Source organism: Caenorhabditis briggsae, assembly GCF_000004555.2.
Source record: "Caenorhabditis briggsae complete genome, chrV, whole genome shotgun sequence".
NCBI lineage: Eukaryota > Metazoa > Nematoda > Chromadorea > Rhabditida > Rhabditidae > Caenorhabditis > Caenorhabditis briggsae.
In genome coordinates this window covers 5,588,675-5,615,461 of record NC_013488.2, presented here as the reverse complement: position 1 = coordinate 5,615,461, position 26,787 = coordinate 5,588,675, and the positions used below count along the sequence as shown (strand labels likewise).

The window sequence follows — 26,787 nt, the reverse complement described above, 5'->3', positions numbered from 1 at the left end:
CAATGCAGCTAGAAATGTTTCTTGCCTTTTTCAAAAATTCACATTGAATCACAAAACACGATACTCTTACTAGTAAGGATGCCCATTTTCAGAATGAAAAATTAGTGGATTTCAAAATTTCACGATATTTTTCGAAAATTGGCAGATTTCCGTGAACTTACGGAATCGATGAAGAGATCGATTCTGGATGTTTTTTCGCTCTCACAAAATCCCAGTAAACAAAACGAAACGAAACTCTGTAGGTTCACGGGAAATATTAATATATTTATTTTTCAGGCTTCTTCTCTCAAAACTCCCAGAAGCGATCTCGGGATCGCTTCTGTAGGTTCACGGAAATATATCTCACGTTATTATTTTGTTATGATGAAAAAACTTAAAAAATACCAATTTGACTTTTTTCATGGTGAAAATGGTGAAAAAATGTTTGTGAAGTATAATTCTCATACATAAATCCCGAAATAACTATGGTTCTTATATTTCTGCGAACCAACAGAAAAGTTTGTAGGCTGGCCTCTATTCGAACTAATGTTAAAAATTTTGAAAATTTCATCTTCTTATATTATGATAAATAAGTTATCATTTAAAAATGTGTTGATATCTTTCAAAGGAGACGAGATATGTGGGCTTACTTTTACCAATTTTAACTGAAAATGTCCAATTCAAACTGTCAAAAAAATATGGTAGCGAAATTTCCGATTTGTCTAAAAACTTCAAAGTCTATTTCACAAAAACGGAGCTTTAGTTTTGTAACCTACAAGTTGCTGGTAGAATTTCATAGAAATCAGATAATTTGCTTGTCAAAACTCGAAACTTGTTAAGCACTTGGTCTGTTTCAAGCCGGTTATCTCATGTGTATGGATTTCTACAAACAAATTGTCAACTTCAAAATTAAAGCTCTGTTTTTGTGTAATAAACTCTGAAATTTTCAGATGAATCGAAATGTTTTATTATTTTGTTGTTTTTTTTTACTTTCTTTTCAATAAATTTTATCTGTTTTGTTGACCTGAATTTCTTATGAAAAAAACATTATTCACCTTAAAAACGAGTGAAGTACCGTATTCAAGAAATTTCTGTGGAAATCTCTCCGCCAGACACGAAAAAGTTACGAATTGTTTAAAATTAATTTTTTCTGGGTAAAGCATACATGTTTTTCCAATTTGCAACGAATTTTGAGCCAGAGTTAGAAATTTCCAAATTTTCATCTTCTTATATCACCAACATTTTATCAATTCGCAAATTTTCGATATCTCTCATAGGAACCGAGATTATTGAGCTCGAAGTGCACGTATCAGAGATGAGCGGAAGAGATTTACGGAAATTTACGGAAGACGGTTTATTTTCAAAATGAAAAGTGCTACCAAAAAGTTGTGAACGGACAAAATGAGAAGACGGAAGACGGAAGAAAGACTCTATTTAGATAATCCAACAGAATTTCGAAACAATTTTTATATCAATCGATAGCTCTCATTGAGATCTACATTTTGTCTGTTGACAGCTTCTTGGTAGCACTTGTCATTTCGAAGATAAACCGTCTTCCGTAAATTTCCGTAAATCTCTTCCGCTCATCTCTGGCACGTATACGGCTTCAATTAGAGAAAATACGGTAAATAAACTTTTGGGAAACCTGCTAGAAGTGGGATAATAATATGCAGAAGTGATAAATGCACGTAAATCCTGTTTCTTATACTTATGTTGTGGTGAAACCATGTGAATTCTGAAAATCAATTAATAACTTAGTGAACCAATCATAACGCTTACTTACGATCCTAGAACTAAATCTATAATGAGCTGAAAGCAAAGAAAAGGGATGAAAATGAGCAATATGTAGATGAAGATCGTTTTACCATAGCGCAAAATCAAACGCATAAAGTTTTGTTGTGAATTCTACGGAAACAAGAAAATCGGATTGTTGGATTGAATTATCTAGATCCAATCGTTGAACGGAACGAGAAAATGTCAAAGGAGAACATTTGGTTTAGAACCAGACAGTAGCAAAACAGGGGTAATTCGCAGAATTTATCCAAATCGAATTGGGCAAAAAACCCTCAGTCGGAGAGCTCCAGGGTCCGTTCATCTTCCACAAACTAGGTAATAAATTCAAAAAAGGGTCCACTCTACCTGTATTATGATGAACCAGCAAGCTGGTGCGCCTTCGGCGCGATTTAATCTAGTTTGTTACTCATCATTTTTCTGAAAGTGTCACGTCAATTTATCTTTATTTTTCAACCTTTTCAAAAGATGACAGCCTGACATGGGGACCAACAGACGCGTGTAGCGTTTTATATACAGGGTGGCTGAAAAGTATTGAGACACTTGTTTTTTGTTGTATTTTCAAAAATGGAGTTTCAACAAAAGAACCAGATTTATTTTTTCAACAAATGATAGTAATAGAAAAGATATCAGAGGAGATATTCGAAGTTTGAGCCTTCGGCCTTGATGCACGCCTTCAAACGAGCTGGAACAGAAGCGACGGTGCGCCGGAGGTAGTCATCGTCAAGATCATCCCATGCTTTGAGCAAAGCGGCCTTCAGTGAATCCACATTTGGGTGCGATCGAGCCATCACCTTTTCCTCCAAAATCCCCAAACGGAAAAGTCGAGTGGATTCAGATCGGGCGAGGAAGCGGGCCACATGTCCTTGCCCCAGTAGCCAGGGAAATGAGCGTCGAGAACAGCTTTCGTGGATTTCGAGCCATGGGACGGGGCCCAATCTTGTTGAAGAATGAAGGGTTGCTGGCCAAAGTGGCTAGTGACCCACGGACGTAAAACATCCATCAACACCAACTTTTGGTACACATCCGAGTTGATTTTCATATTTCTATCAATGAAAACCAATGGGACTTTACCTTCCGACGTCAATCCAGCCCACACCATCACTGACTTTGGAAAAAGTCTCTTGTAGGCCAGACGACGTTTTGGGGACTTTGCTTCGTCCTTTGACAACAATTGCCGAGCATTCTGTCGGTTCGGAAGCGGCTCAACCGTAAAAATTTTCTCATCAGTCCAAATGACTTCAGAGAGGCGGCGCACCTTGAGTGCGTCGAGCAACTTTTTCGCTTTTTCGAGCCGATTCTTCTTGGACTGTTCTGTGAGGTATTGGCCACGAAGGAGCCGATAACTGTTCAGACCCAAGTCCTTTTTCACAATGGATTGAACCGATTGTCTTGAGATTCCGAGCGATGAAGCCATTTGGTTCATGCTGACCGCATCATTTCGTGTGATTCTCTTCTTGATGATGCCACGAGTCCGGCGAGTGTTGACAGTACGAGGTCTTCCGCTTTTCTTAAGCTCCAACACATGTCCTCGATCTTTCAATTGTTGCACAACTCGATAGACAGTTGCTCTCGGAAGAAGAAGTCTTCGAGCGATGTCACCGGTGGAGATGCCGTCGTTGAACAGCTTGGCAATGGTTTGGCGATGAGGAGAAGCTCGCATAACTTCGTGAAGAGATAAAGTGATGGGAAATGGCTCTAATGTCGGCTTATATACGCTCCCTATTTTCGAAATAATACGAAACTTTTCGAAAATACGACTTGGCACGGTGCCAAGAGCCATCATAACAAGTGTCTCAATACTTTTCAGCCACCCTGTATAAGAAGATTATCGCAACTTTAATCCTACAGATCAGTAGGAACCTTACGTTTTGGAATAACAAAAATTTCTAATGCATTGATAAAAGATTTATTACTTGAAATAATTAGAAGCAATATTAAGCGAGAAGTTGCAGAATACACAATCCAGTATTATTATCGCATCCAAAATTTTCAGGGCAGTTCGAGCAGGTCGTTCCTTCTTCATAAATGTTAGCATCCTTCTTGTTTCCTCTGAATTTATCAATTTGTGATTTTCTTAATCTCACACAAGAATCACTCACGGCTCTTCATAGTGGCACACGACTACATATTTGAACCGGTTGTCCTTTGGACACACACTCACTCCACACCCAATTAAATGTGTCTCAGCCCAAACCATCTGAGTAGCCTCTTTGATTCCAGAATTGAAGGCGTTATCATCCATCTTAGTGGAATTCCATCCTCTATTTTCGAACTCGCTTTTCCATATTTCCGATGCTCTGTCTCCCTGAAAAATTACGTAGTTTGAAAATCCCAAGTCATTCGAAACTCACATAGTAATCAACACTGTCTTGCCCGTTTGAACTAGTTGCAAAGAAGACGTTCTCTCCATCTCGTGATGGTGCGGAGAGACGGTCTGGACAAGTGTTGGAGTAGTTTTGAGCAGAGGCGGCGAGAGAGTCGTCCCATTTCTAAGGGAAACGTCACTGGTAAAAATTCTAATTATATAATCTTACCAGTTTGCGCATGTTGGATGCTGATGGTTTATATGTCTCAAATGTTTCTTCACCGTCATAGGCTCCCAAAGCAATTTGAGATCTCAACTCATTGTGGATATTGAGTATGCGTTTTATACCGACTGGACCAAACTCAGCATTGGCACATCCGAGGATGACGAGAATACAGAGAGCGAATTTCATGATTTGAAATGAAATGTCTTTTGAATCAGAGTGGGTCTTTTTATATGAAAAGGTTTGAACTTGTCTTATGGCAAAACATGTTTCATTGGTTGATTGTTTTCAGCTTCTCACCTTTATTATTCGTTTTCGAAATTATGGTAGACAATAATAAAACGTTTGAAAAAAAGAGCTAGGAACGAAAACTTCTGTCGTCATTGTTATTGTCACTTTTGACAAAGGAAATATTCGAAACATTTCGAAAACATAACTAATAGTGAGAGCCAAACATTCTTATCTCTGTTGAGACCAAAGTTTCAAATTGCTGTGGGTGAAACCTTTGTTATGCCTTTTTTGTTTTTACTGAGGGCTCCGGGAATGATGACATCGCGGTAGGGATATCCGGTTAGAAATTTGGCACCGAGCCTAGTTTAGACGCGTCGCGTGTCGGCGTGTCGGTCGCCAGACGAGTAGAGACTCAAAAACGTTCACTGTCGCTTCCAAATGTGGCGAAATCTGGGATTCCTGGGTTTGGAACGCAGTCCAATATGACTCCCAGATTTCCAGGATTCACAATTAGGACGAAATCAGTTTTTTTTCGATGTTCACAGCTTCCAGATGTATCAAATCTATTTGATAACCTGTAATTAGTGATTTTTTCCGGTTTGTTTTCTGAAAAGGTCAGGATAGCTCCATTTAACAACTACAAAGTACAGAAAACTCAGTAAAAACAAATCATAAAAAAAGTTTAACACATAACAACTAAAAAACTTTGGTTCTAACAGAGATAAGAATGTTTGGCTCTTTTTATTTGTTATGAGTATTAAATGATTAGAACATTTCTTTTGTCAAAAGTGTTCAGTTTCTGCTCAAGCCCGCGCCAACAACTGTTCAGATTACAGTTTCTAACCATTACTAGATGGAGAGAGCATCTTCATCGAGAATAGTTCAACGGAGATTCAGTTGGGTGTGGAGTGAATGTGTGTCCAACCGAAACCAACAACCGATTCAAGTACGTTGTGGTGTGCCATTATAAAAAACCATGAGTGACTCTTTTTCTGAAAAATATGAAACTGACAAATTGATAAATTCTGAGGAAACAAGAAGAATGCTGACATTTATGAAGAAGGAACGACCTGCTCGAACTGCCCTAAAATTTTGAATGCGATAATACTACTGGACTGTGTGTTTAAACTTATCGGAGTAACTCTTACTGGAGCAGTTGTTTTTATACATGTTTCAACTAAGGTATTTAGAGAAAATAGTGTTAGTAGGATAATAGAATTCACGAATGAAGTTTTTTGTCTGAAGATTAGAAGACACGATCTGAGAGAATCACAGATGTTATCCATTGTTTACTTGTAGCGTCAAAATTTGATCCACGATTGGAAATCGATCAATTCAAACGAGAACGAAAATGTTGGTGAATAGACAGAAGGAATAGCGCAGAGGTTAGAAGAACGTGTTTAGGAAGCCTAAATAGTAATAGGAGACAAGAAAGCTTTATGGAGAAACAACAACAATGCTATTAGAACAGGCAAACGGAAAAGTGTGTTTTCAGCATGACATCGTCATTTAGTTATAGTGTTGATCCATTTTAGATTGGCAAATAAGTTTCTTTCGATTTTGATACTATTTTTGATCTATTTTTTCTCAGAGCAGAAGGGCCGGATCAATGAAAATAAGGTTCATGATTGAAAGTTGTCTGCCAACACTTCGGCAACGTCTAGATTCCATCAGCTCAGAACGATGATGACTGCTATTGAAAAAGTGGGTCAACTCTTTTTTTCATGTCATCTTTTCATTTGAAGTCTTTCCTATCAAAAAGGCGTTTAAAGGCCTCCAACGACCATTTGTCCGAAAGGGCAAGGTCCGGAGAATACGACGGGTGCAAGAGAATAGTTCAGCCAAAAGGCCTGCCCTTCTATCACAGGTGCTTTTCGATGAGGGCTCTTCTGTTAAAGGAACCCCAATATTAAAAGTGTTCTTCTAATGAAGGCTTTACTTTAAAAAAGTGCTCTTCTAATGAAGGCTTTACGGTAAAAAATAAATGCACAACAATAAGGGTTACTATCTACTAAAAGCTTATCTCATTCATCTACAGTAACGGTAAGATAAGCTAAAATGCGTTTTTCAGTTGATTTTGACATTTTCTTAAAAACATTTGAAAATGAACGTCTTGCAATTTTTTTTACAAAAATAATTTTGAAGCGAGTTATTCGCCTTTGAACTTTGGCGAGAGCGGAGAGAGACGAGAGTGTTAGCTACAGACTTCAAATCGCTGAATCTCCGCTCAAAATGGTCCATTCAAAGTGTTTTTAGCTCCTCTTACAATTAGAGGGTAAAACTTGGAAAATTGGAAAATACAAAAAAAAATACAAACATTTGTCAAATTGATAGACCAAAACGCATTTTTCAATTAATTTTCGACCATTTTCCGAAGTCTGGAGCTCGGCTCTCAAGTTAATGCCAATTTCGAAAATTTTGGAGGGTGAAAAAAAGACCTGGAATGAAAACTGTGGGTTCACAGAAAATTTTGGAATGCTCTAGTCTGTCTCGCTCACTCTATAAACTCCAAAACTTTCAAAGTCATTAGAAACTTGAGGTCAAAATGGTTGAAAATTAACTAAAAAATGTATTTGTTTATCTTATTAGCAGGTGCTGTAACTAGATTCAGAAATATGTTAATCGAAAAAGTCTACATAATTTTATTATCGGAATATTCTCTTCAAGATAATGCGTTAAAAAACTTTGCATGGAAAAAAGGGGGCGCTAATGCATGTAATCGAAAAAAAACATCAGGATGAAGTCGAGACTTCTATTAACATCAACTTACCCTCATTCACTCACTAATGCAAACTTTTCTCCTTACAGCTATTCTTCATCTGATGCTTCCAACTTTTATGGAGACATGCATTCCGACGCAAAATGTTGAGCAGAGTAAGATTAGGAAACAAATGGATGAAGTTTCAAATTCGTTTACGTCTGTTTAGAAAAACGAACACTGTTTTTTTTTCAGTTGTAGCGAGATTAGTAATTTCAGAACACTTCTAGTTTAGAATTGTTCTAGTTCCTTATTTCAGCTTCCAAAATTCAGCAAATCCTTCTTCTACAAGCTGGTGTTCCACTAGCGCGCACCCCACAGGAGCAAGCAGCTATAGCCGCGTACATTGCCACGTCAGTAGCCACCACAGCGTCCACAACAGCAATAACCACTACAACAGACGCCACTTCAACAATCACCACAACAACAACAGTCACCACAACCACAACGACACCTTACCGTTAGTTGTGTAACCTCAAATTATATACATTTTTTTCACTTTCAGCATGTTCTGCATGTTCACCAATCTACGATGCCACGTGTCAAGGTGAGAATCTACCAAGCCCATCAATGTACTGCTTGACGGATAGCGAAGTTCCGGTAGCATACACCCGAGGCTTTTGCTCAACATGCGGAGTATCTGATGCCTGCATGTGAGCCTATATTGTTTGCAGCATATTTCGAGTTTCGGTGTTCTTGAAACTATCAAAACCGTGCTTCCCATTAGTATTTCATTTTAAATACAGCCTGAATGATGTAAATTATTCTACACTTTGTAAACAACGTGTAGATGAATATGTTTGCAGTGCAAACATTTTCGCAACAAAATTGAGCGAATGAGCTGAAAACCGAATCACAGGGGTTCACAAATCATGAGAAGCTTGCTTTTAAATTTTAAAAAGAACACGAAAATTCTATGGTCTAATTTTGTTTTAAGTTCGTTCCCTAAAAAATAAATTCATGGCATTTCAGGTTATCACTGGGATGTCCATCAGGAACTGCGGCTAGATTGGATACTGGATCTGGAGATGTGAACGGAAACTCGGATGGCTCTCCAACACTTCTCTACTGCGATGAGTCTTCTCCAAGTTGGTACGCAGTTATTGATAGTGTAACACAACCATTATCAAATGCTGCATGCAGATATCCATAGAACTTTGTGAATGTTGACGAAGAAAGTTGATGTAAAATGTTCATTTGAATAAAAAGGTCTCCCAGAGAAAATAATTGATAAATTTACAGTGATAACTATGTATCTTTGTTCAACAGTGTAGACTTACTGGGCTAAATCTACATGTTTTGCTTCCAATGCATCCACGAAAATTTTTTCAACACTCAAATTGAAAAAGTTGTATTTTTAGCGAGAGGGGGAGGAAAGAGCGGTATTGTATGCGCCGTCTCCACCGTCGTTACTGTGTGGTCCCATCACAGGTGATTCGTGATTGACCAATTACAGAGATAGGGCTATAATCGACCAGTAACTTATCTACCGCGAACGAGAGGTTCTACAATTGACCATTCGCGAGCAATATGCGTATCTTACTAACTGGCTCTATAAAAGGTCCACAATCGACCGAAAAAATTCTTGTTTTTTCTTTTTCGAAGTTCTTTAACCTATATTGGGTTTTTTCATCGTTTTTTTGCAGTTTTCGTTGCAATTTTTATCCGTAAATTATTTTTTAACCTACAAGAACATACAGAATACTGTATCAGCAAGTATTTCGCTTTTAATTTGCAGAAAAACTGGAAAAATGGCCTGGAGACAAAGGTCGGAAGCTAGAAGTCGAAGTTTTGGTTTATTCTGGAGGTAGCATTGCTACTGTACTTTCAAAAGGTAAACAGCGTTCAGAAAGTCCGAATTTTTAAACTAATTTTTACAGGGACCCAGAAAATCTACATTTTTCCGGTACGTCGAGGACAATCCAGAAAAGAGGAATAAGGAGGTGGAAAGAAAGAAGAGCTGGAATCAACAGTGAGTAGATTTGGAAAAAAAATCTTTTAAGAAATTAAAATTTTAGACGACGGATATCAGGAATTCGACATTGTCAAAGTAGTGGATTAAAAACATTTCCAGCCAGTATCTTGTGTCGAAGGTATAGTTCAAAATTTAGGGGAACTTAATCTAAATAAATTATTTCAGTTTCTTCGAGAAAACTATCACCGTCATCTTCTGATCCCCAATCGGGTCGTCATCGGCGAAACAGAAATGGACAGAACGAGAAGCTCCAGCGCCGCTCCAGCCAGCACGACTACGTCGGAAGGAAAAAATATAACTAATAATCAACTTTTTTGCGTTTTTCATTGTTTTTTCAGTGTAATAAAGTAATTTTGAGCAACAGCTAGCTTCCAATATCGAAAAATATGCTCCAATTATTGCTCTCGCGGTAGGCCAATTGTAGGAGATTTGCTCGCGATAGGCCGAATATTGGTCGTTTGCGGTGGCGCTTTCGCGATTGGTCTGTAAATGGCCTGCGGCAGGCATGTTCCGATGTACCCATGGCGTCTTTCCGCGAACGATATTTCACCTATTATAGACGCTGCGCGAATCACCTGTGATGGCGTGGTGGTTAGCGAGCTACGCTTTTGTCCGCGCGACGAGAGTTCGAGTCCGACGGGAGGCAACTTTTTGGTTTTTTTACAGAATTCAGAAATGAGTAAGAATGTTTGAAAACGTTTGAGTGAAATTGTAAAATAACATTTCCAAAGTCATCAGCTCAGAAAGGCATTGTGATACCACTTTTCCCGATTTGTCCAGTTTCAGTCTTCCAGCATACGAAGCTAGAAAATGGTAATGTTTATGGAAAATCAACTCAAAACTCACGAGTCATCGTGAGTAACGTTTTTAGAATAACACACTCGATTTTATCCACTTGAAGCTTTATGAAGAGCTCTTTAATAGTCTTCAGTAATCCACTGACAAAGCCAGAATGTTTTCTGAAAGAACCCGTATTTAGTAGTCTATATATGAAGTGTTACTGTGCTTGGAATCTCCAATCTTTATCTTGCAATTCCGTTTTCGAAACGCCCAAAAAATAGTTACTGTGCAAGAAGCTGTCATTTTGAAGTAACCAAAACCCGTTGTCCACAGTTTATTGAGCTGTTTTGAATGCTTGATCAACAAGAACGAAAGCAATTTTGAACTCTGACAACGCGATTGTTTTCTCTTTTAAGGTACGTAGTTTGAAAGTTTCAAACTGCATCGACCATTCCATTGTGTTGCGAAAGCCAATGTTTACAGGGTCCGCCAAAATTACGTGTGCAAGTGTAGATGACGTTATCTCCAGAAGTAGATGCGAGATTAAGACGAAATTTAACAGATAGTTTATTTCAACGCTTGAAATCATAATTCAACAAAAATTATTCGATTCTACCTCCTTTGGCAGCGACCACGGCACGAAGTCGTCGAGGGAAGGCATCAATGGTGGCACGCAGGTATTCGACGGATAATTTGTCCCATTCCTCAGACAACGACTTCTTCAGGGCCTCGATATTTGCATGAGGTCTTGCGCAGACCTTATTCTGCAGAACTCCCCATACGGAGTAGTCGAGCGGGTTCAGATCAGGCGACGAAGCCGGCCATTCGTCCTTTGGTATGAAGGCGGGGAAGTGGTCCTTGCACCACTGTTGAGCCATTTTTGCGGTATGAGCAGGCGCTCCATCTTGCTGGAAGATGTATTTCTTCTGACCGAAGTGGTTTTGAGCCCACGGTAGCACATGCTTCTCCAGAATCTCCTCAACGTAGTATTTTTGGTTGATTTTCACGCCTTTATCAACGAAAACAAGCGGACACTTCCCATCATAGCAAACCGCTCCGAAAACCATGATGCTCGCAGGATGAGAGGCTCGATGGATTGTTTTACCACGCTCAGCTGCTTGTTGAATATTTGTGGCCAGCACTCGGTGGTTTTGGCTATTAAATTCAGCCTCGACACTGAAGAGTTTCTCGTCCGAGAAGATGGTGATAAGATGATCCTTTTTGCGCGTGCCAGCGAGAAGGCGCTTCGCTTTGATGAGCCGTTTCTCCTTATTGGCTTGGGATAGAATAGCAGCTTTTGTTGCTCGATAAGAGGTCATCTTCAGCTCTTTTCTGACAATTCTCCTCATTGATGTATAGGAGATATCCATGTCATCTGACATCTTTTTCATGGAACGATGAGCATTTCGCCTGACTTTCTCCCGGACGGCCTTGACTTTCGCTGGAGTTCTTACAGTCCTCGGTCTTCCTCTTCCCGTACGGTCCTTGAGGTGGCCAAGCTGGTTGAAACGACGGATGGTCGCGAAAACCGTGTTTCGGTGCACTCCGAGTCGTTTAGAAATGTCTCCTGTGCTTAAACCTCGCTTGTAAAAGTCGACGATCAGAGTACGATGAGGACTTGCCGCTGTCATTTACCTAAAACATAACCGATTGGGATGAAACTTGGCAAACTAATAAATAATGAAATAATTAATAAAAATTTTAAAAAATTGCGCACCAAAAGTGCGTCAGTGCGCAGCGCCATGGCGTCAAAGTTGTGCACACGTAATTTTGGCGGACCCGTAATACAAGATTGATATCTGGAGTGGAAGCTTGACGATACAGTTTGCTATTCAACTGAAAATTTCAAGGTTTTCAATTGAAAATTTCAAGGTTTCAAACAAATTGAGCTACGATGGCACAATTTGTGCGATCTCATCACTTTATCGTGAAAATGCTCACCGTAACTCCAAGAACAACACTTTCCACGGATTTTGGCCGGAATTTGAAGGCGCTGCGTGTTAAGAGGTCGGAAGCTGGCCGGTAATTCGTCGAATCTTGGTCGGCTTCCCACAATGTCTTTGCCGGAATCTGACCAGGCTCCGGCCAGAAGGAACCGGCGACGCCTGAGTAAGCATAAAATAAAAAAGCAAATAACAGGAATTTTTATTTTACTATATTATACTGTCTCGAGGTCCAAACACTTCAAAAATATTTTTTACATGCTTAGAACTAATGCGCAAGTCAGAAAATGTCGAAAAAGTCAAAAAACAAAATTTAATCATTTACAAACTTTTTGGGTTCTGGGAATCTGGATCACCAATGATAAGAGCTGTAAAGTTTCAAAACCCGTAGTTTTTGAATTGCCGAATTTTTGAATTTTTGAACTACGAATTTACGGAATTAATAAATATCCAAGGTTTTGAATATTCAAATTCGGCTTCCTGAGGTGAGATTTCCGAATTATCAAAAAAAATTGGAGAGGGAAGAATAAGGGAATTTGCAAATTGAATTTCCGACTATGGAATTTTAAAGTTCTCATCTGATCTTCGAAATTGAAAAGAAATTTCAGGTTTTTCGCATTCGCATATGTTTGAAATTTTAAAAATGTGACTTTTCAAAACTCCAGTTTCTAAATTCCTGGATTCCCGCGTTTCTGACTTTATGAGTTTTCAAATTTTTGAATTCCGAGATTTCAAATAGAGGAGGATCATCCTTGAAAAGGCGTAAACTGACATTTCTGTTTACAGTTTGATTTCCAGAATTACAGAAACACGAATTTCGAGAAATTATTCAGAATTTTAAATTAGAAGTTTTCGAACTTGGAAATTTTTTAATTCACTTTTCTCTGAACATATATCTTAAAATGTGAAATTTCTCAAACACTGAATTTCTTAATTTCCAATTTTGAGACCGAATAGAAGTGAACAAATCTCTTAATCTCTTAACGGGTACCGTAACCGGAGGCCAGGATCTTGAGCCCCGGAGGGGCGTAAACCGACTGGTTTCGTTTCAAATATGAAATTCGTTCTCTGTATACTCGCCATCCTCGGATGTGCCAGTGCACAGTTCGGTCCCTCCGCTAAACAACAGATAATCGACGCGCACAACTACTTGAGATCTGATATTGCTAATCCTTATGGAGCTTTTGATGAACCTAAAAAATCAGCAACCAACATGCGGGAGATAGTAAGTTAATAATATTCATATGTTTGTGAATGAAATGTTTCGTTTAGCAATGGGATAACTCTCTCGAAGCGTCTGCTCAAATCTAAGCCGACAAATGTCCAGAGGACGGCTCCGCTCCATCACGAGAAGGAGAGAACATGTTTGTTGATGAGAGTTCAATAGGCGAACTACCTCTTAATATCTTTGTGAGTTTCGAATGACTTGGGATTATGAAAGTACGTAATACTACAGGGACAAAGAGCCACGGAACAATGGGAAAATGAGTTTGCAAACTACGGATGGATTTCCAATATGATGGATGATGACGCCTTCGAATCTGGAATCAAAGAGGCCACTCAGATGGTTAGGGCTGAGACCCAGTCAGTTAGGTGTGGAGTGAAGCTATGTCCTCCAAAGGACCTCATCTACAGGTAGGTTGTTGTGTGCCAATATGAAAAACCGTGAGTAATTATCACTGAAAAATGTGAAAATCATAAACTGATAATTTCAGAGGAAACCAGAAGGCTGCTCAAATTTACAAAGAAAGACCGACCTGCTCTGCTTGCGGCAACGGATTTAAATGCAATACTGCTACTGGATTGTGTGCTCTTAATCAAGGCTGTGCCACAAAAAAAAACGCAAAAAAATTCTTCAAAAACTAATAGATTTTCACTTCACGCGTTTTTATAAGGCTAGACGCGGCCGGCCTCGGCTAGCCGCGGCTTTTCACGGCTTTCACATAAAAGCCGGCCGCGGCTCGCCGTCATTTTGCACAGCCTTGCTCTTAATGGGGTTTAGTACGTAAAAACACATAAAAACACAAAAATACTATGTAAATAAATACATTTTTTGAATCACTGAAATGCACTGTAACCCGTGGATAAAAAACTTTATATCCCTTTGAGTTTTTTTTCAAGAGATTCATCTTGAAAAAAATGTTTCTATGCTATGTATGTTTATTCCTTTTTAATTACATGAAAACCATTCCATGAAACCTTTGCCTTTTTACTGTCTTTTTATTTATATGACTTCAAGTAATAAATCTTATAAAAATGCGTTTGAAGTCTCATTTTTCCAAAATTAAAATAACGTGCTCACTAATCTGTAGGGAGTTGCCTATTCACATTTTTACCCACTTAATTTTCCGGAACACAAAAGAAACGCGTTAAATAACAGAATTCGATGAATATGAGTATGAAATTCGATGGATATGAATTTGGGAAAAAAATCCAGCAACGGGACCACCACCAATTAGACTACCACGACCAACTCAGAGCCCATAAATTTTTGGTGGTCCATCGTGAATAAATAATTGAGCATTTCGTTATTTTTCTGAAGCTAGTTATAGAGTCTAATCTGAAGCTTCTTGAACTTCTTGTTTGTTTATTGATCAGGTATTAAAAAATTAGAGCGCAAGAGATGAAAGACTCAGAAAATGCCCTTCACGAGGCCGATAAAACAGAGGGAAACTTCCAATAACCGAATTCCCGATTTTTTCGTAATTTCATGAAAAGCGTTGGGAAAGTAGTGCATACATAATTCTCGCGGGGTACTTCATTCATTAAAAAAACCTTCTATGGATATCTGCATGTAACTTTTGTTACCGGAACTGGACTACCATCGATTATGGCGGTCCAGCTGCCACCAGGCTCATCGCAATAGGGAAATTTTGCCGTGCCATCTGAATTTCCGTTCAGTTCTCCAGATCCGTCATCTAATCGAGCAGATGTTCCCGAGGGACAATCCAATGATAACCTTAGTCAGTTTGAAGTAACAAAAAAAGCCAGATAATCTTACAAACAAGCGTCAGATGACCCGCAAAATGAGCAAAAACTGTGGGAATATTCTATCGGAACTTCATCAGCCGTCAAGCAGTACATTGATGAACTTGGCATGTTGAGTCCCTGACAAGTCGTATCGTAGAGTGGTGCGCATGTAGAACATGCTGAAATTGAACATTTTCATACCTTAGGAATAATCAAGTTACGGTAAGGTGTTTTTGTGTTTGTGGTGACTGTGGTTGTATTTACTGTTGTGGTGATGATTGTCGTGGTGGTAGTTAATGCGGTTGTCGTCGTTAAATCTGTTAAGGGGGTGGCTTCTGAGGTGGCAATGAAAGTGGCTATAGCTGCTTGCTCTTGTGGTGTGAGCACAAGTGGAACGCCAGCTTCTAGCAGACGAATTTGCAGTTGAATTCTGGAGGCTGACGCTGAAACAAGGAATCGGAAAACAAACGCTAAGTCATCAATAGCATTCAAGCATTGCTGATGCCTGAAAAATATTGGATTCTGACACTTAAAAACTGAATAAGCTCCAGTTCCAACAATCGGAACTCATTAAAATACAAAATCTTCTGTGCACGTTACTATGAGTAACGTTTTGCGTAGGAATACATGATTCCACATATCCCCAAATAATTAAAAGAACGTTAGTAGTAAGGATAAACATTGAACGACTGGTTCAATCATAAATCAATGAAAAGCATTTGCTTATCAAAAGATAAAACTTCATACTTAGCGAGAACATCCCGTTTGTCTCATTACTTGGATGGGTAATCACAATCGGACCGTTATGTAAAATTCGTGTTCAAAAAAAAATTGGTCTCCAGAACTTTCTTTCGTTCAGGAAGAATAATATTTTTTGAGTTAAATAATTTCCCTCGTTATTTGCATAGGCCAAGAACCCATTCCTATGAAATGCCAAATGTTTGAAAATCTTCGGTCCTTCTCAAAGCATTTTATGCAATCTCTTGAAGATTATAGTTTTTTTCCATGATAAAAGTGAGAAAACTGTACAATCAACCATTTGGCAGCAATAGTTTTTGGGGAAAAAAATTCCTTCGTAATACGAAGTGCGTGCACAATTTATTAAAATATAATCTAGTTCTTAAAACGCAGGGGCAATCGTTAAGTGTTAAGTATGGAACTTTATTTTCATAGTTGCAAAATCACGGGCCGGCCCGACCCGACGTGTTGCAACTATGATTATTTTTGTATACAAAATTTTACGGATATCTGCATGCAGCAGTTGATACGGGACTGACTGTACTGCCATCTATAATGGCGTTCCAGGTACCCGTACCCTCATCGCAATAGAGAAATGTTGGAGAGCCATCCGCATTTCCGTCCACATCTCCAGACCCGTAATCTATTCTAGCAGCTGTTCCGGATGGACATCCCAGTGATAACCTGGTTAATAAGATATTGTGCGAGGTGATTTGAAAATATCTAATCTTACATGCAAGCATCAGGAGAAAGGCATGGTGTTGAGCAAAAGCCTCGAGTGTATGTTACCGGAACTTCACTATCCGTCAAGCAGTACATTGATGAACTTGGCATGTCGAGTCCTTGACATGAGGCATCGTAGATTGGTGCGCATCCGGAACATGCTGGAATTGTTATAAAAATTACATGCTTCAGGGATATGAAAGTTACGGTAAGGTGTCGTTGTGGTCGTGGTGACTGTTGTTGTTGTACTGATGATTGTTGTAGTAGTTAATGCTGTTGTCGTCGTTAACTCTGCGGTTGTTGTCGTTAACTCTGCGGTTGTGGCTACTGTTGTGGCAAGGAACGCAGCTATAGCTGTTTGCTCCTGTGGTGTGAGCACAAGTGGAACACCGGCTTCTAGCAGAAGGATTTGCTGTTGAATTGTGGCGGTTGAGGCGGATGCTAAAACAAGGAATCGAACTGATCAAACTTCAAGTCGGCAGAAGCATTCAAACTAAAGATGTGAAAAGGATATTTCTAGGATTAGGTAGGCGACGGCGGCCCAGCTGCCCTAGTGCTTTCTGGGTTGCTGAATAGGTTTCCAAAAGAACGTACTGATTGGTCCACGGCAACCTACCTACGGCCTCAGTCACAGCCGTGATTTGCACAGTTTTGATTCAAATTTAACTGATGGCTAGAAAATTTCGTAAAAGTAAATAGAAAGTAAAGAAAACTAAAGAAATCTCCTTTTCGAACTGTATGAAATTCGTTGAAGAAAAGCAGAATCTTGCGTACTCTCTATGAACGACGTTTTGGGTAGGAATACATGATTCCACATATCCTGAAATAAGCAGAAAAACGTTAGCAGTAAGAATGAACATTGAATGTGTGGTTTGATCAAAAAAGGAATCCAAAACAATGGCATATCAGAAGATAAACTTCACACTTATCGATATTATCCAGTTTGTTTTATTACTTGGATAGATGAACGCAATCGTTATGTAACAAGTGTTATAAACGCATCTTTTAGATCTATGCAAAAGTGTCATTAAAAACAGCATTTTTTTAGGGTTGTTACTGGTCGCCGGTGCAAGTAAGTAAGCCCATTAATTTTCACGCGGAATTACATCAAAAAGCCGGTGTTTTTTAAAGCGGCAAATAGGCAATTTTAGATTTTCCACTTGCATTATTTGCCGTTTTAATTTTTTACGTTAATCATTTGCAATTTTCGAATTTTTCAATATGATTTAATTTCACGAAGCACGCTCTCCCACAGAACAATTCCGAACTGCAAATTAATTTTTACAGAAAAAAGTTTGGCGCGATCACAATTGCAGGTCTAAAACCATAATTTCAGAATTTTTTATCTGATTTTGTGGAGTTCCAAGATGATTCAAATAATCCTTTAAAAATTAATTAGTGGTTATAGATTCATGTATGGTCGTTTTCCGGAAGAAAAAAATGTCAAAAATGGTCATTTTGAAACTTTTTTACAGAAAAAAACTCTTTCAGTTTTCGACATTTCTAGAAGTTCTATAGCTCAAAAAGACCGCATTTATTTTCTCTACATTTTCTATGGACGAATTTTTAATTCGTCTGATAAAACTTTTTTTATAATTCAAAAACCTCATGAAATTGCACAAAATAGCATTTTTGCGTTGTTTTTTGATTATAAAAAAGTTTTATCAGACGAATTAAAAATTCATCCATAGATAATGTAGAGAAAATAATTGCGGTTTTTTTGAGCTATAGAACTTCTAGAAATGTCGAAAACAGAAAGAGGAGATAGATTTTTTCTGTAAAAAACGTTCAAAATTACCATTTTTGACATTTTTTCTTCCGGAAAACTACCATACATGAATCTATAACCACTAATTAATTTTTAAAGGATTATTTGAATCATCTTGAAACTCCACAAATTCAGATAAGAAATTCTGAAATTATGGTTTTAGACCTGCAATTGTGATCGCGCCAAACTTTTTTTCTGCAGATCAAAAATTAATTTGCAGTTCGGAATTGTTCTGTGGGAGAGCGTGCGAGGTGTGATAAAAAAAGACCCAGTTTACAGGGTTTTTTTCTAATTGAAACCCATGGGCTTCTATTTTACAACCTCTTTCTCAGGAAACTACCAAAAACTGTGGGGCATCAGAAAGAGAGGATTCTACCGATGACAAGGTAGATGAATCTGTGTGTATGGATATAAAAGAAGAATTTGCAGAAGAAAATATGGAGGACTCGAGAATCGTGTTGTGCAGTGTGGATCGAAAGTCTGATTAGTTTCAGAGATATTGCACTGAAAGCACACATGATAATATCAAGGACGTTAAAGATATTGAGTTAATAGCAGAGACTAAGCAATCAGTGTATCAAAATCAGGAAAATGTCCAGAACAAAGAAATAGGTTTTCAAAATGTGATCGAAAAGTTCGATATTCTGGAAAATCCCAGTATGGATCTAAAGAAGCAGTTTCATAAAAGAAGTACTGTATCAGCTGTTATTTTTGAAGATCGAAGAACTGTGTCGTCTTCAAATTTGGATCAATATAAAAACATAAAGTGTGTCTTCTTTGAAAGTGATACATCCAAGAAGGATCCCATATTGATTTCTGGGAAATCGCCACAATTGGAAAAACAGGACCTGAAGAAGGCTGGAGAGGGTGCCTGTGGCTCTGTTTTTGAGACAAGGACCAATCGCCGAGTTCAGGAGGAACCGTGGCCACGGAAGGATCCACCACCACCACTGTTTCAGTCAAATGATATTAGGTTGGTACAAAAGTAATACGCGCTAAGTTTGGTGTTTTGTACGTCTCCTGTGAGCGAGCGCTTCGTATCAATTTTTTTCTTGTTTTAAAGAGAATGTCTTTAGCTTCGTTCTATATTATTACTTCATCGTTCTTCTTCTCTTTTCAATGAGAAAAACGTTTAAGGAAATGGCCGATCAAAATTTCGCTTGCGAGCCTTTTTGTGGCATGAGTTCAAAGAAGGTAAAACTGCAGCCGAAGCTCATCGCTCACTTCCGCCAGTGTTCGGAGAAAATGCTCTATCCGAGAGTTAATGTCGACGCTGGTTTCAGCGCCTCAGAAGTGGCGAAGAGAGCTTGGAAGACGATGAACGCAGTGGTCGTCCATAAATCATTGACAACGATGCTTTGAGACAAGCAGTCGAACTGTACCCGTGCCTAACAACACGCAGTTTGTCAAAACAGTTTAATTGCAGTCATATCACAATTTTACGCCACCTACATGCGCTTGGGAAATCGAATAGATGTAGAAAATGGGTACCGCACAAACTCTCTGAAGCAAACAAGAGGAAGCGCGTCGAAGTGGCCAATGATCTTCTGCGCCGCTCAAAAAATCGCGGTTTCTTTCATTCAATTTTGACATCAGATGAAAAATGGATTCAGTATGACTGTTCTGAAAGAAAACATCAGTGGCTCAGTCCGGGCGAAACCCCAAAACCAACACCAAAACCGGATATACACGGAAAAAAGGTTATGATATGTGTCTGGTTGAATACTCGGGGTTTGGTGTATTTTGAACTTTTAGGTCATGGTGAAACGGTGACTGCCAAACGTTACAAAGGTCAGTTGGACCGCGTGGACCTGGAGCTCAAACATCAAGGAGTGAACACATCGGCAATACTTTTGATTCACGATAACGCTCGACCACATACCGCGAAAATCACCCAGAAAAAAACTTTGGAGCTGGGCTGGGAAGTGCTCCCACATCCGCCTTACTGCCCAGATTTGACACCATCTGACTATCATTAGTTCCGGTCCATGCAGCATCATCTGGCCGAGAAGAAGTTTAAAAACGACGAAGAAGTGAAAATTTGGGTGACGAACTACTTCGAGTCACAGCCAGCGGAGTTCTTCAAGAGAGGCATCGAATCTTTGCGCATGCGTTGGCAGAGAGTGGTCGATAATGATGGAGAGTATCTTCTCGATTAATGTCCTTTTGTTTCATTTTTACAATAAAAATAAAGTAAATCAAAAACGCGCATTACTTTTGTACCAACCTAATACTATTGAGTCTCAAGACAACTCGGATCAATTGCGAGTTCTCCTGCACAGGGAGTTTCGACCACGAAAGGATCCACCGCAACTAAAACGGTATTCTTTGAAGGATACTAGTGTTCCCCAAGTCAACTCGGATCAATTGAATGCTTGCTTGCATCAAGAGTTTCGTCCACGAGAGGATCCACTACAACCACAAATGTCTCAGTCGAAGGATAAAGATCAATTGAAAACTTGCTTGCATCAAGAGTTTCGGCCAAGAAAAGATCCACCCCGAATGCGTCTACATGGTACTAGGGGATACGAGTTACAACCAGAGAAGTTTCAAGTTCACCTGCATCATGAGTTCCGACCAAGGAAAGATCCACCATGTCGAGACCATTATCACAACATGCCACCACGTCATTATGGTTCAATCACGGATTCATGGTCCAATTTCGTTATTGATGTGCACGGATGAGCCAAGTACACCTACAGCCATCACCTTCACTAAATTTCGTTAATTTTCTAATATTTTATTATTGTTACAATCTTGCCCAATGTTATTACACCAGACTATATCTTATTTCCCAATTACCCCAGATTCTTATGCGTTGAATTTTATATTTTCTTGCCATCCCATACCCCACCCATATGAGTTTTAAGTAGTTGTTATTCTGTTAAGTTTTTTAAGCCCCGTACGGGGACTCGAAAATGGACGGAGATGTACGGTATTCTACCGTGTTTTCTCTTTTAAATTCCTCTTTCCAAGTCTAAAGGAGAGAAAATACAACTATGTTTTGAAGCACTGAGGCGTCAGCTAATTTTTTGTCCAGATGAAGAAGGTCTAACTTGTGGGGCCAAGTAAGCAAATACTGAAGGAAAGTATCCAGAAAGTTTTCCTTGTACGTTGGATGTGCACCAAGAATGTAGATCTTTTTAACAAATCTGAAACTGTATACTGAAGAAAAAATTTCAAAAAGGACCTACTTTTCATAGACTCTATGGTTTCATCCATCTGTTGGACTAAAGGATCGTTGTCCCGGACCGGATCTTTGATTGTTTCCAAATACCTTAATACATAGCAATTAAAGGAGGCGAGACAGCAAAAATTTCNGGGGCAGTTCGGGGGACGAAATCTCGCCGCGCTTATGTAGACCATCGGTCGTCACGCGCCTTCGCGCCCCGGTAGCTCATCCGGTAGCAGCGCTGTACCCCTAAGCTGGCTGTTCTGAGTTCAAAGGAAGCCAGAAACCAAAAAAAAGTTCCTGATATTATGCATAGAGAACCCCCATGAGGGGTTGAACTCATGACAGGCAGCTCAGGGGTACAGCGCCGTTACCGGCTGAGCTACGGGGGCGCGACGGCTCCTGACGACCGACGGTCTACATAAGCGCGGCGCGATTTCGTCCCCCGAACTGTCCCCCGAAATTTTTGCTGTCTCGCCTCCTTTAAAACACGTTCTCTGTAGAAATCAACTTCAAGCCTATTGTAACTGTACAGAATAATTCAAACTAGTTTTTCAGTGTTGATATTGTATGTATTGAAGGTCGGAACACTTCTAAGTTAAAAATTGTACAATTGGTTCGGATCCACTAAATAATGTCCAAACAGTGACCAACTAAAGTCTAAAAATGAAAATTTTTCCCGTTGGAGATAATGATTGAATTCATTTCAGAATGGGGTATTCTTGCTATTTAGAGCACTTTTTGTGTAAAAACCAAAATTCTAGCTCGTTTCCTTTCAGCTGAAAATTTTGATTTTTGTTCTGATTTTGAAAAAAATTACTGAATTTTTCTGTACAGCACTATTTTCGGTTCTGCCAAAGAATGTGTCTTAATACAGAAAAAGAGTACAAAAATCACCTGGCAACCACAAAAAGCACATCTGGCTTGTATTTTTCAACTTGTTGTTTTGTAAAATCCAACGCCTCTTTTGATTGTGACGAGAAACCAGAATATAGTCCAAAGCTTGAAAATACGGACAAATATCTAAAGTCCGAGTAGTTTTTGTTGAATGGAGCTCGAATGTTTTCAACAAGGTTGACCACATAACTGTTCCCTATTACCAATATTGACATGTTTCCGGTTCCACGCTGAAGAAAGCTTAAAGTTTCAGTACTACGATAGATTCTCTAACACTCACCGGATATCTACAGTACCCTCCGAGATAATATTTGTTAAACGGTGTCTCCATGGATGTCTCTATACATCTAGCTTTTCGAGGCTTCTTTTCCCAAATTGCTTTAGAAGCTACGATGTTTTGGTGAACGATTTCTTTTGTTTCAGCCGGTAAATCCATTGCCCAAAAGTTGTCGTTTCGTACACTATACTGCAAGTAAGCATTGGCTCCAATTAACACGAATATTATAAGAAACACATCACGCATTCCCAACTTCAAATATTGTTTCTCGAAAATATGATGTACAAGAATGGAGACGATGAATATTGCTACTGTAATATTGATGGACTAGAAGTTAATAATGTTAATAGAAACTTACAAATACAGAAAATGTAGCTGTTGATGGTGGGAGCAAGAAAAATGGATATCACTGGCCAGTGAACCAAATAGAGCACATAAGAGATGTCGCCAGCGTAAACCAACGTTGCAGATTTCTATATCTATAATACAAAAAAATATCTCATATTTTGACATTTTTCAGTGGAAATATTAGCCAAGTGAACAGTCCGGAAAAACCACCCATCTTGCTTGGTTGGATGTGTGAAAAAAGTTGTCAATTACAAAAACGAAACTCTAACTTTGTTTGGTAATTCCTGAAATTTTTAGATAAATCGAAAAATTCCGGACTATTTTCCCAGGACTAAAACATGACTATTTTCACAGAAAAATATGATGGCTTTTGGTACGATGTAAATTTTGCCTCTTTCTGGAAATACCCCTCCCATCATCGGACAGCAGGCTCAACTATTCCGACGCTTTGATCACGCCCCATTGTTCTGACAACCATAAACGGAACAATGGGAATTCGCTGGGACCTGTGGTCGCTCCTCGGGACTGTCCTTTCCAGAAAGAGCAGAAATCTTGTCGAGTTCTATCTACTACTTTTAGATTCAATTAGAACTCCGAGTTGGAAAAGAGTTATGCGCCGGGCCTGCTGTCATAATCTCACCTGAACGTTTGGAGCCTCACTTGCACTGAAGAGAAAAAACATGTACCCACTTTTCAAAATCACTTTTGAGATCTGATTAAAAAAACAAAAATGAATTTCCACCGATCGGACTCGAACCCGCATCACGCGGGCATAAGCGAGGTGCGCTAACCAATACACTGATCGGCGGTCATCACTGGAAGAGAGGGAGAAATGGCGTACACGTGTGTGGGATTTCCTCCCCCCTTTCCTCTCTGTTATTAGTAATGATCCAAGTGGGTTGACAAAGACACTCAACCGCCAGATGTCCCGAAACGTGAAATTAACGTTAAAAATGGGATGTTTTCGGCATGGATGCCTACCAAGGAGTGAAGTATTGGGAGCTGCCAGATAATGGTGTCACTTTTATGATCGATACCTATTTTTGTCAGGTGGCATAACTCAGACTCCATTTGGATCTCCATTGAAGAGAAACACAAAGGTTTATTTTTAAAATCGAGATTCGCAATCTCATGCGGGAAGGAAGACCCAGGCCGATCTCGGTGGATATGTCTAGACGAATTTAGCTGATCTAATTCCGAACAAACACCGAATGAACTACGAACGAATTAGATCTAATTCCGAACAGACCAGCGGGATTTCGGAGCATCGTAGCGCGCGCTGTTCAAATTTTGTTTGTTTTTCAACGCCATTCACTTTATTTATTATAAAATTTATTAAAAAAGAAAACAGAACAAGTATGAGAAAAAGAAAAACGGTTGATTAAAATTTGGAATAGGAAATCGGAACGAAAATGAGGGGTGTGATACAAATGAATGAATGGGATCAGCAAAAAAGAAAACGATGAGATCAGCGAGAATAATGGGAACTATGAGATAAGAAAAAGTGACGAAATTTATGAAAAAAAAAATTTCCCTAAAAAAATTCACCTAAAGTTTTGCCGAAACGTGCACAACACATTAAAATATGTTCCAAAAAATATATCTCAATTCGAATTCTTCCGCTCGTCCATATTTTCGATTTTGAAAATTCTCTTGTCATAGTTTCCGGTTGTAGATAAGATGGATATTCCTTATGAAATGAATGTCGATTTAACTGAAAAAAGAAGTGTTTGGCTTTGTGATGTCGATAATAAACTTACTTTAGCCATTTCAATATAATTTCCGTACTCAAATCTTCGCAAATCCAAATAAATTCATCAGAACAGTTGTTTTATACAACAAATCCCAAATTTTTAAATTTTTGAATCGTTTTAATCGGGTCATGACACATTCGGTTGAGAGCCTGCAATTTCACGCATGTTTCTTTGTCCACCAGACTTTCGAAAACTAACCTGCTCACGGCAAGACGCAGTTTCCGGAAGTAAGACATTCTCGACTTTTGTAAATTGAGCTCACTTTCAGAGAAATTTATCATCTCTTTTTTCTTGTTTTTTTCGGTGATCCCTTGCATCGTTTTTACTTAATCCTTTAAGCTGAAAAAGGCAAAAATTATCTTCAAAATCATTCATAACAAACAGTCATCCTTAACTTTTGGTCCACTTCGACCACTGTTTTCCGACATATTTTGTGTCAAAAAAAGAGCGAAAACCATGAAAACCATGAAATTGAAAAATTTCTATTGGTTTCGAATGGGTTTAGGCTGGCCAAAACGGCGTTTTCTGGCGCCACACGCCGCTTTTAATTTTTGCACTGGCCGCCTGTGCCAGTTTTAAAAGCGGCGTGGGTCGCCAGTAAAATTTTTCACTGGCATTAAACGCCGGGTTTTTAAAAAATGAGTTTTTCAATTGAAAATACTTCATAGAGAAAATATTGGGAAAGAAAAAAAACGACAGATGATCCGAAACAGTGAGATGGAATGAACTGATATTTTCAGACCTTCGAAAGATTCGATTACTTCTGGAATTCTATTTAAAATTCTGAAAATCTGGTGTCAGAAGCTCCTGAAACTTGTTTTCAGAATTTCAAAAAATCTATGATTTGTGTGATTTTGTAATTTTATGGATTTCATGAAACTCTACACTTTTCTGAAAATTTCCGAAGTTCGAATTTTCAGGATTCAAGTATTTTTGAGTTTCCTGAAAACTTCAGTATTTTCATCGTTTCTCAAGAACTGTTTTTGGAGTTTCTGTACTGTCTTGCTTCACATTTTTGAACGATCAAAAATTTTTTGATTCCTAAATTTTTGAAATTGAAATGTAAAGATCTCTGAAGTTCGGAGTTTTTTAAAACCTGCATTCTGAAGTCAAAAAAATCAAAGTTTACAACTTTAAATTCTAAAAACCGAAACAAATACTTTTGAACTAAACCTCGTTCCAGACATAACAATAACTCTTAATGGAAGACTAGTGGTAACTTCTCAAATACCAAATTCGTTCTAACATTTCAAAATTACCATTCTCACCCTTTAAACTCAATTACCTCACTTCCTGTGAAGCATATGACAAAACTGTCAACTACCAAAATGCTTTTCTTGAAATTTGGAGCATTTTATAAGTTGACAGTTTTCTGCTATCTTTCATAAGAACTGAGATAATCAAGATTGAAGCTACAGTGAGGGTATGTCGGTGAATCAAAAGGTAAATTCTATTCTCAAAAAGCAACAACCCTAATTGAGTTTATATGAAAGATCAGATTTTTCGGACTCTATCGTTAGATCTGATTTTCTTCGAGGTGGTGGCCATATTTTTTTAACGGAAAACAGATTCGGAAAGGACGTGTTCTCAGCTTTCGAATGGTATAGGTCTAGTCCCGAATCTCCACGCCCCTCGCTTTTCTATTCGGGGTCTCGAAATTGGAAATTAAGAAATTCAGTGTTTGAGAAATTTCACATTTTAAGATATTTGGAATATGTTCAGAGAAACGTGAATTAAAGGTGGTGTGCGGTGAAAAATTGTATTGCTTTATTTTGTACAGAAATGCATGTAGATTCCCATGTATTTTTCAAAAGAAAACGCTTTAGTTTTCCTAAAGAAAACATTATCCGCAGAAAATGCGTTTTCCTAGGAAAACGTTCATCAATACGGCCTCTGGACAGGCGAATCAGAAATTTTCATTAGTTTAGACCCGAGCTTTTTGTTTATTCTCAATTTTGATTTGAAGTCTTCTGGAGACGATCCTTGGTTTCACCAAAGGGGAAGGGCGGCGAGCAGAGATGGCGGCGAGGGCGAGGGAGGAGCGCGAAAGGAGGAGAAAAACCCCTCACACGTGTACGCTATTTCTATTACCCATTGTTTGTGAATACTAGGGTTTCCATTTGGGCGGGTGGAAAAAAGAGCCACCCGCCGG

At 38.8% G+C, this 26,787-nt stretch overlaps 7 protein-coding genes across 7 annotated transcripts; 3 read left to right on the top strand and 4 right to left on the bottom strand.

Annotated features, from left to right (window-relative positions):
• Positions 1-2,560: 2,560 nt before the first annotated feature.
• Positions 2,561-3,433, bottom strand: CBG27382 (the record flags this gene model as incomplete). Its single annotated transcript, XM_045237072.1, has 1 exon — positions 2,561-3,433. The coding sequence occupies one exon, from the start codon at positions 3,431-3,433 to the stop codon at positions 2,561-2,563; it is 873 nt and encodes a 290-aa protein (XP_045100046.1).
• Positions 3,434-3,707: 274 nt separating this feature from the next.
• Positions 3,708-5,510, bottom strand: CBG17870 (the record flags this gene model as incomplete). The annotated part of the gene is made up of 4 exons (XM_045237071.1): positions 3,708-3,822; positions 3,873-4,078; positions 4,125-4,207; positions 5,483-5,510. 4 exons carry the CDS (start codon positions 5,508-5,510, stop codon positions 3,708-3,710), a joined length of 432 nt encoding a protein of 143 aa, XP_045096324.1.
• A 1,844-nt stretch (positions 5,511-7,354) lies between these two features.
• CBG17869 lies at positions 7,355-8,443 on the top strand (the record flags this gene model as incomplete). The annotated part of the gene is made up of 3 exons (XM_045237070.1): positions 7,355-7,406; positions 7,796-7,943; positions 8,263-8,443. The coding sequence occupies 3 exons, from the start codon at positions 7,355-7,357 to the stop codon at positions 8,441-8,443; spliced, it is 381 nt and encodes a 126-aa protein (XP_045096323.1).
• A 2,204-nt stretch (positions 8,444-10,647) lies between these two features.
• On the bottom strand, positions 10,648-11,364 carry CBG27381 (the record flags this gene model as incomplete). Its single annotated transcript, XM_045237069.1, has 1 exon — positions 10,648-11,364. One exon carries the CDS (start codon positions 11,362-11,364, stop codon positions 10,648-10,650), a length of 717 nt encoding a protein of 238 aa, XP_045100045.1.
• A 1,678-nt stretch (positions 11,365-13,042) lies between these two features.
• CBG17866 lies at positions 13,043-13,772 on the top strand (the record flags this gene model as incomplete). Its single annotated transcript, XM_045237068.1, has 3 exons — positions 13,043-13,213; positions 13,445-13,555; positions 13,704-13,772. The coding sequence occupies 3 exons, from the start codon at positions 13,043-13,045 to the stop codon at positions 13,770-13,772; spliced, it is 351 nt and encodes a 116-aa protein (XP_045096322.1).
• A 1,287-nt stretch (positions 13,773-15,059) lies between these two features.
• On the bottom strand, positions 15,060-24,650 carry CBG17864 (the record flags this gene model as incomplete). The annotated part of the gene is made up of 11 exons (XM_045237067.1): positions 15,060-15,137; positions 15,160-15,401; positions 16,274-16,380; positions 16,430-16,580; positions 17,194-17,239; positions 21,186-21,339; positions 21,378-21,464; positions 22,257-22,486; positions 22,537-22,844; positions 24,430-24,595; positions 24,642-24,650. 11 exons carry the CDS (start codon positions 24,648-24,650, stop codon positions 15,060-15,062), a joined length of 1,578 nt encoding a protein of 525 aa, XP_045096321.1.
• CBG17865 lies at positions 20,324-20,872 on the top strand (the record flags this gene model as incomplete). The annotated part of the gene is made up of 1 exon (XM_002647633.1): positions 20,324-20,872. One exon carries the CDS (start codon positions 20,324-20,326, stop codon positions 20,870-20,872), a length of 549 nt encoding a protein of 182 aa, XP_002647679.1.
• Positions 24,651-26,787: the final 2,137 nt, after the last annotated feature.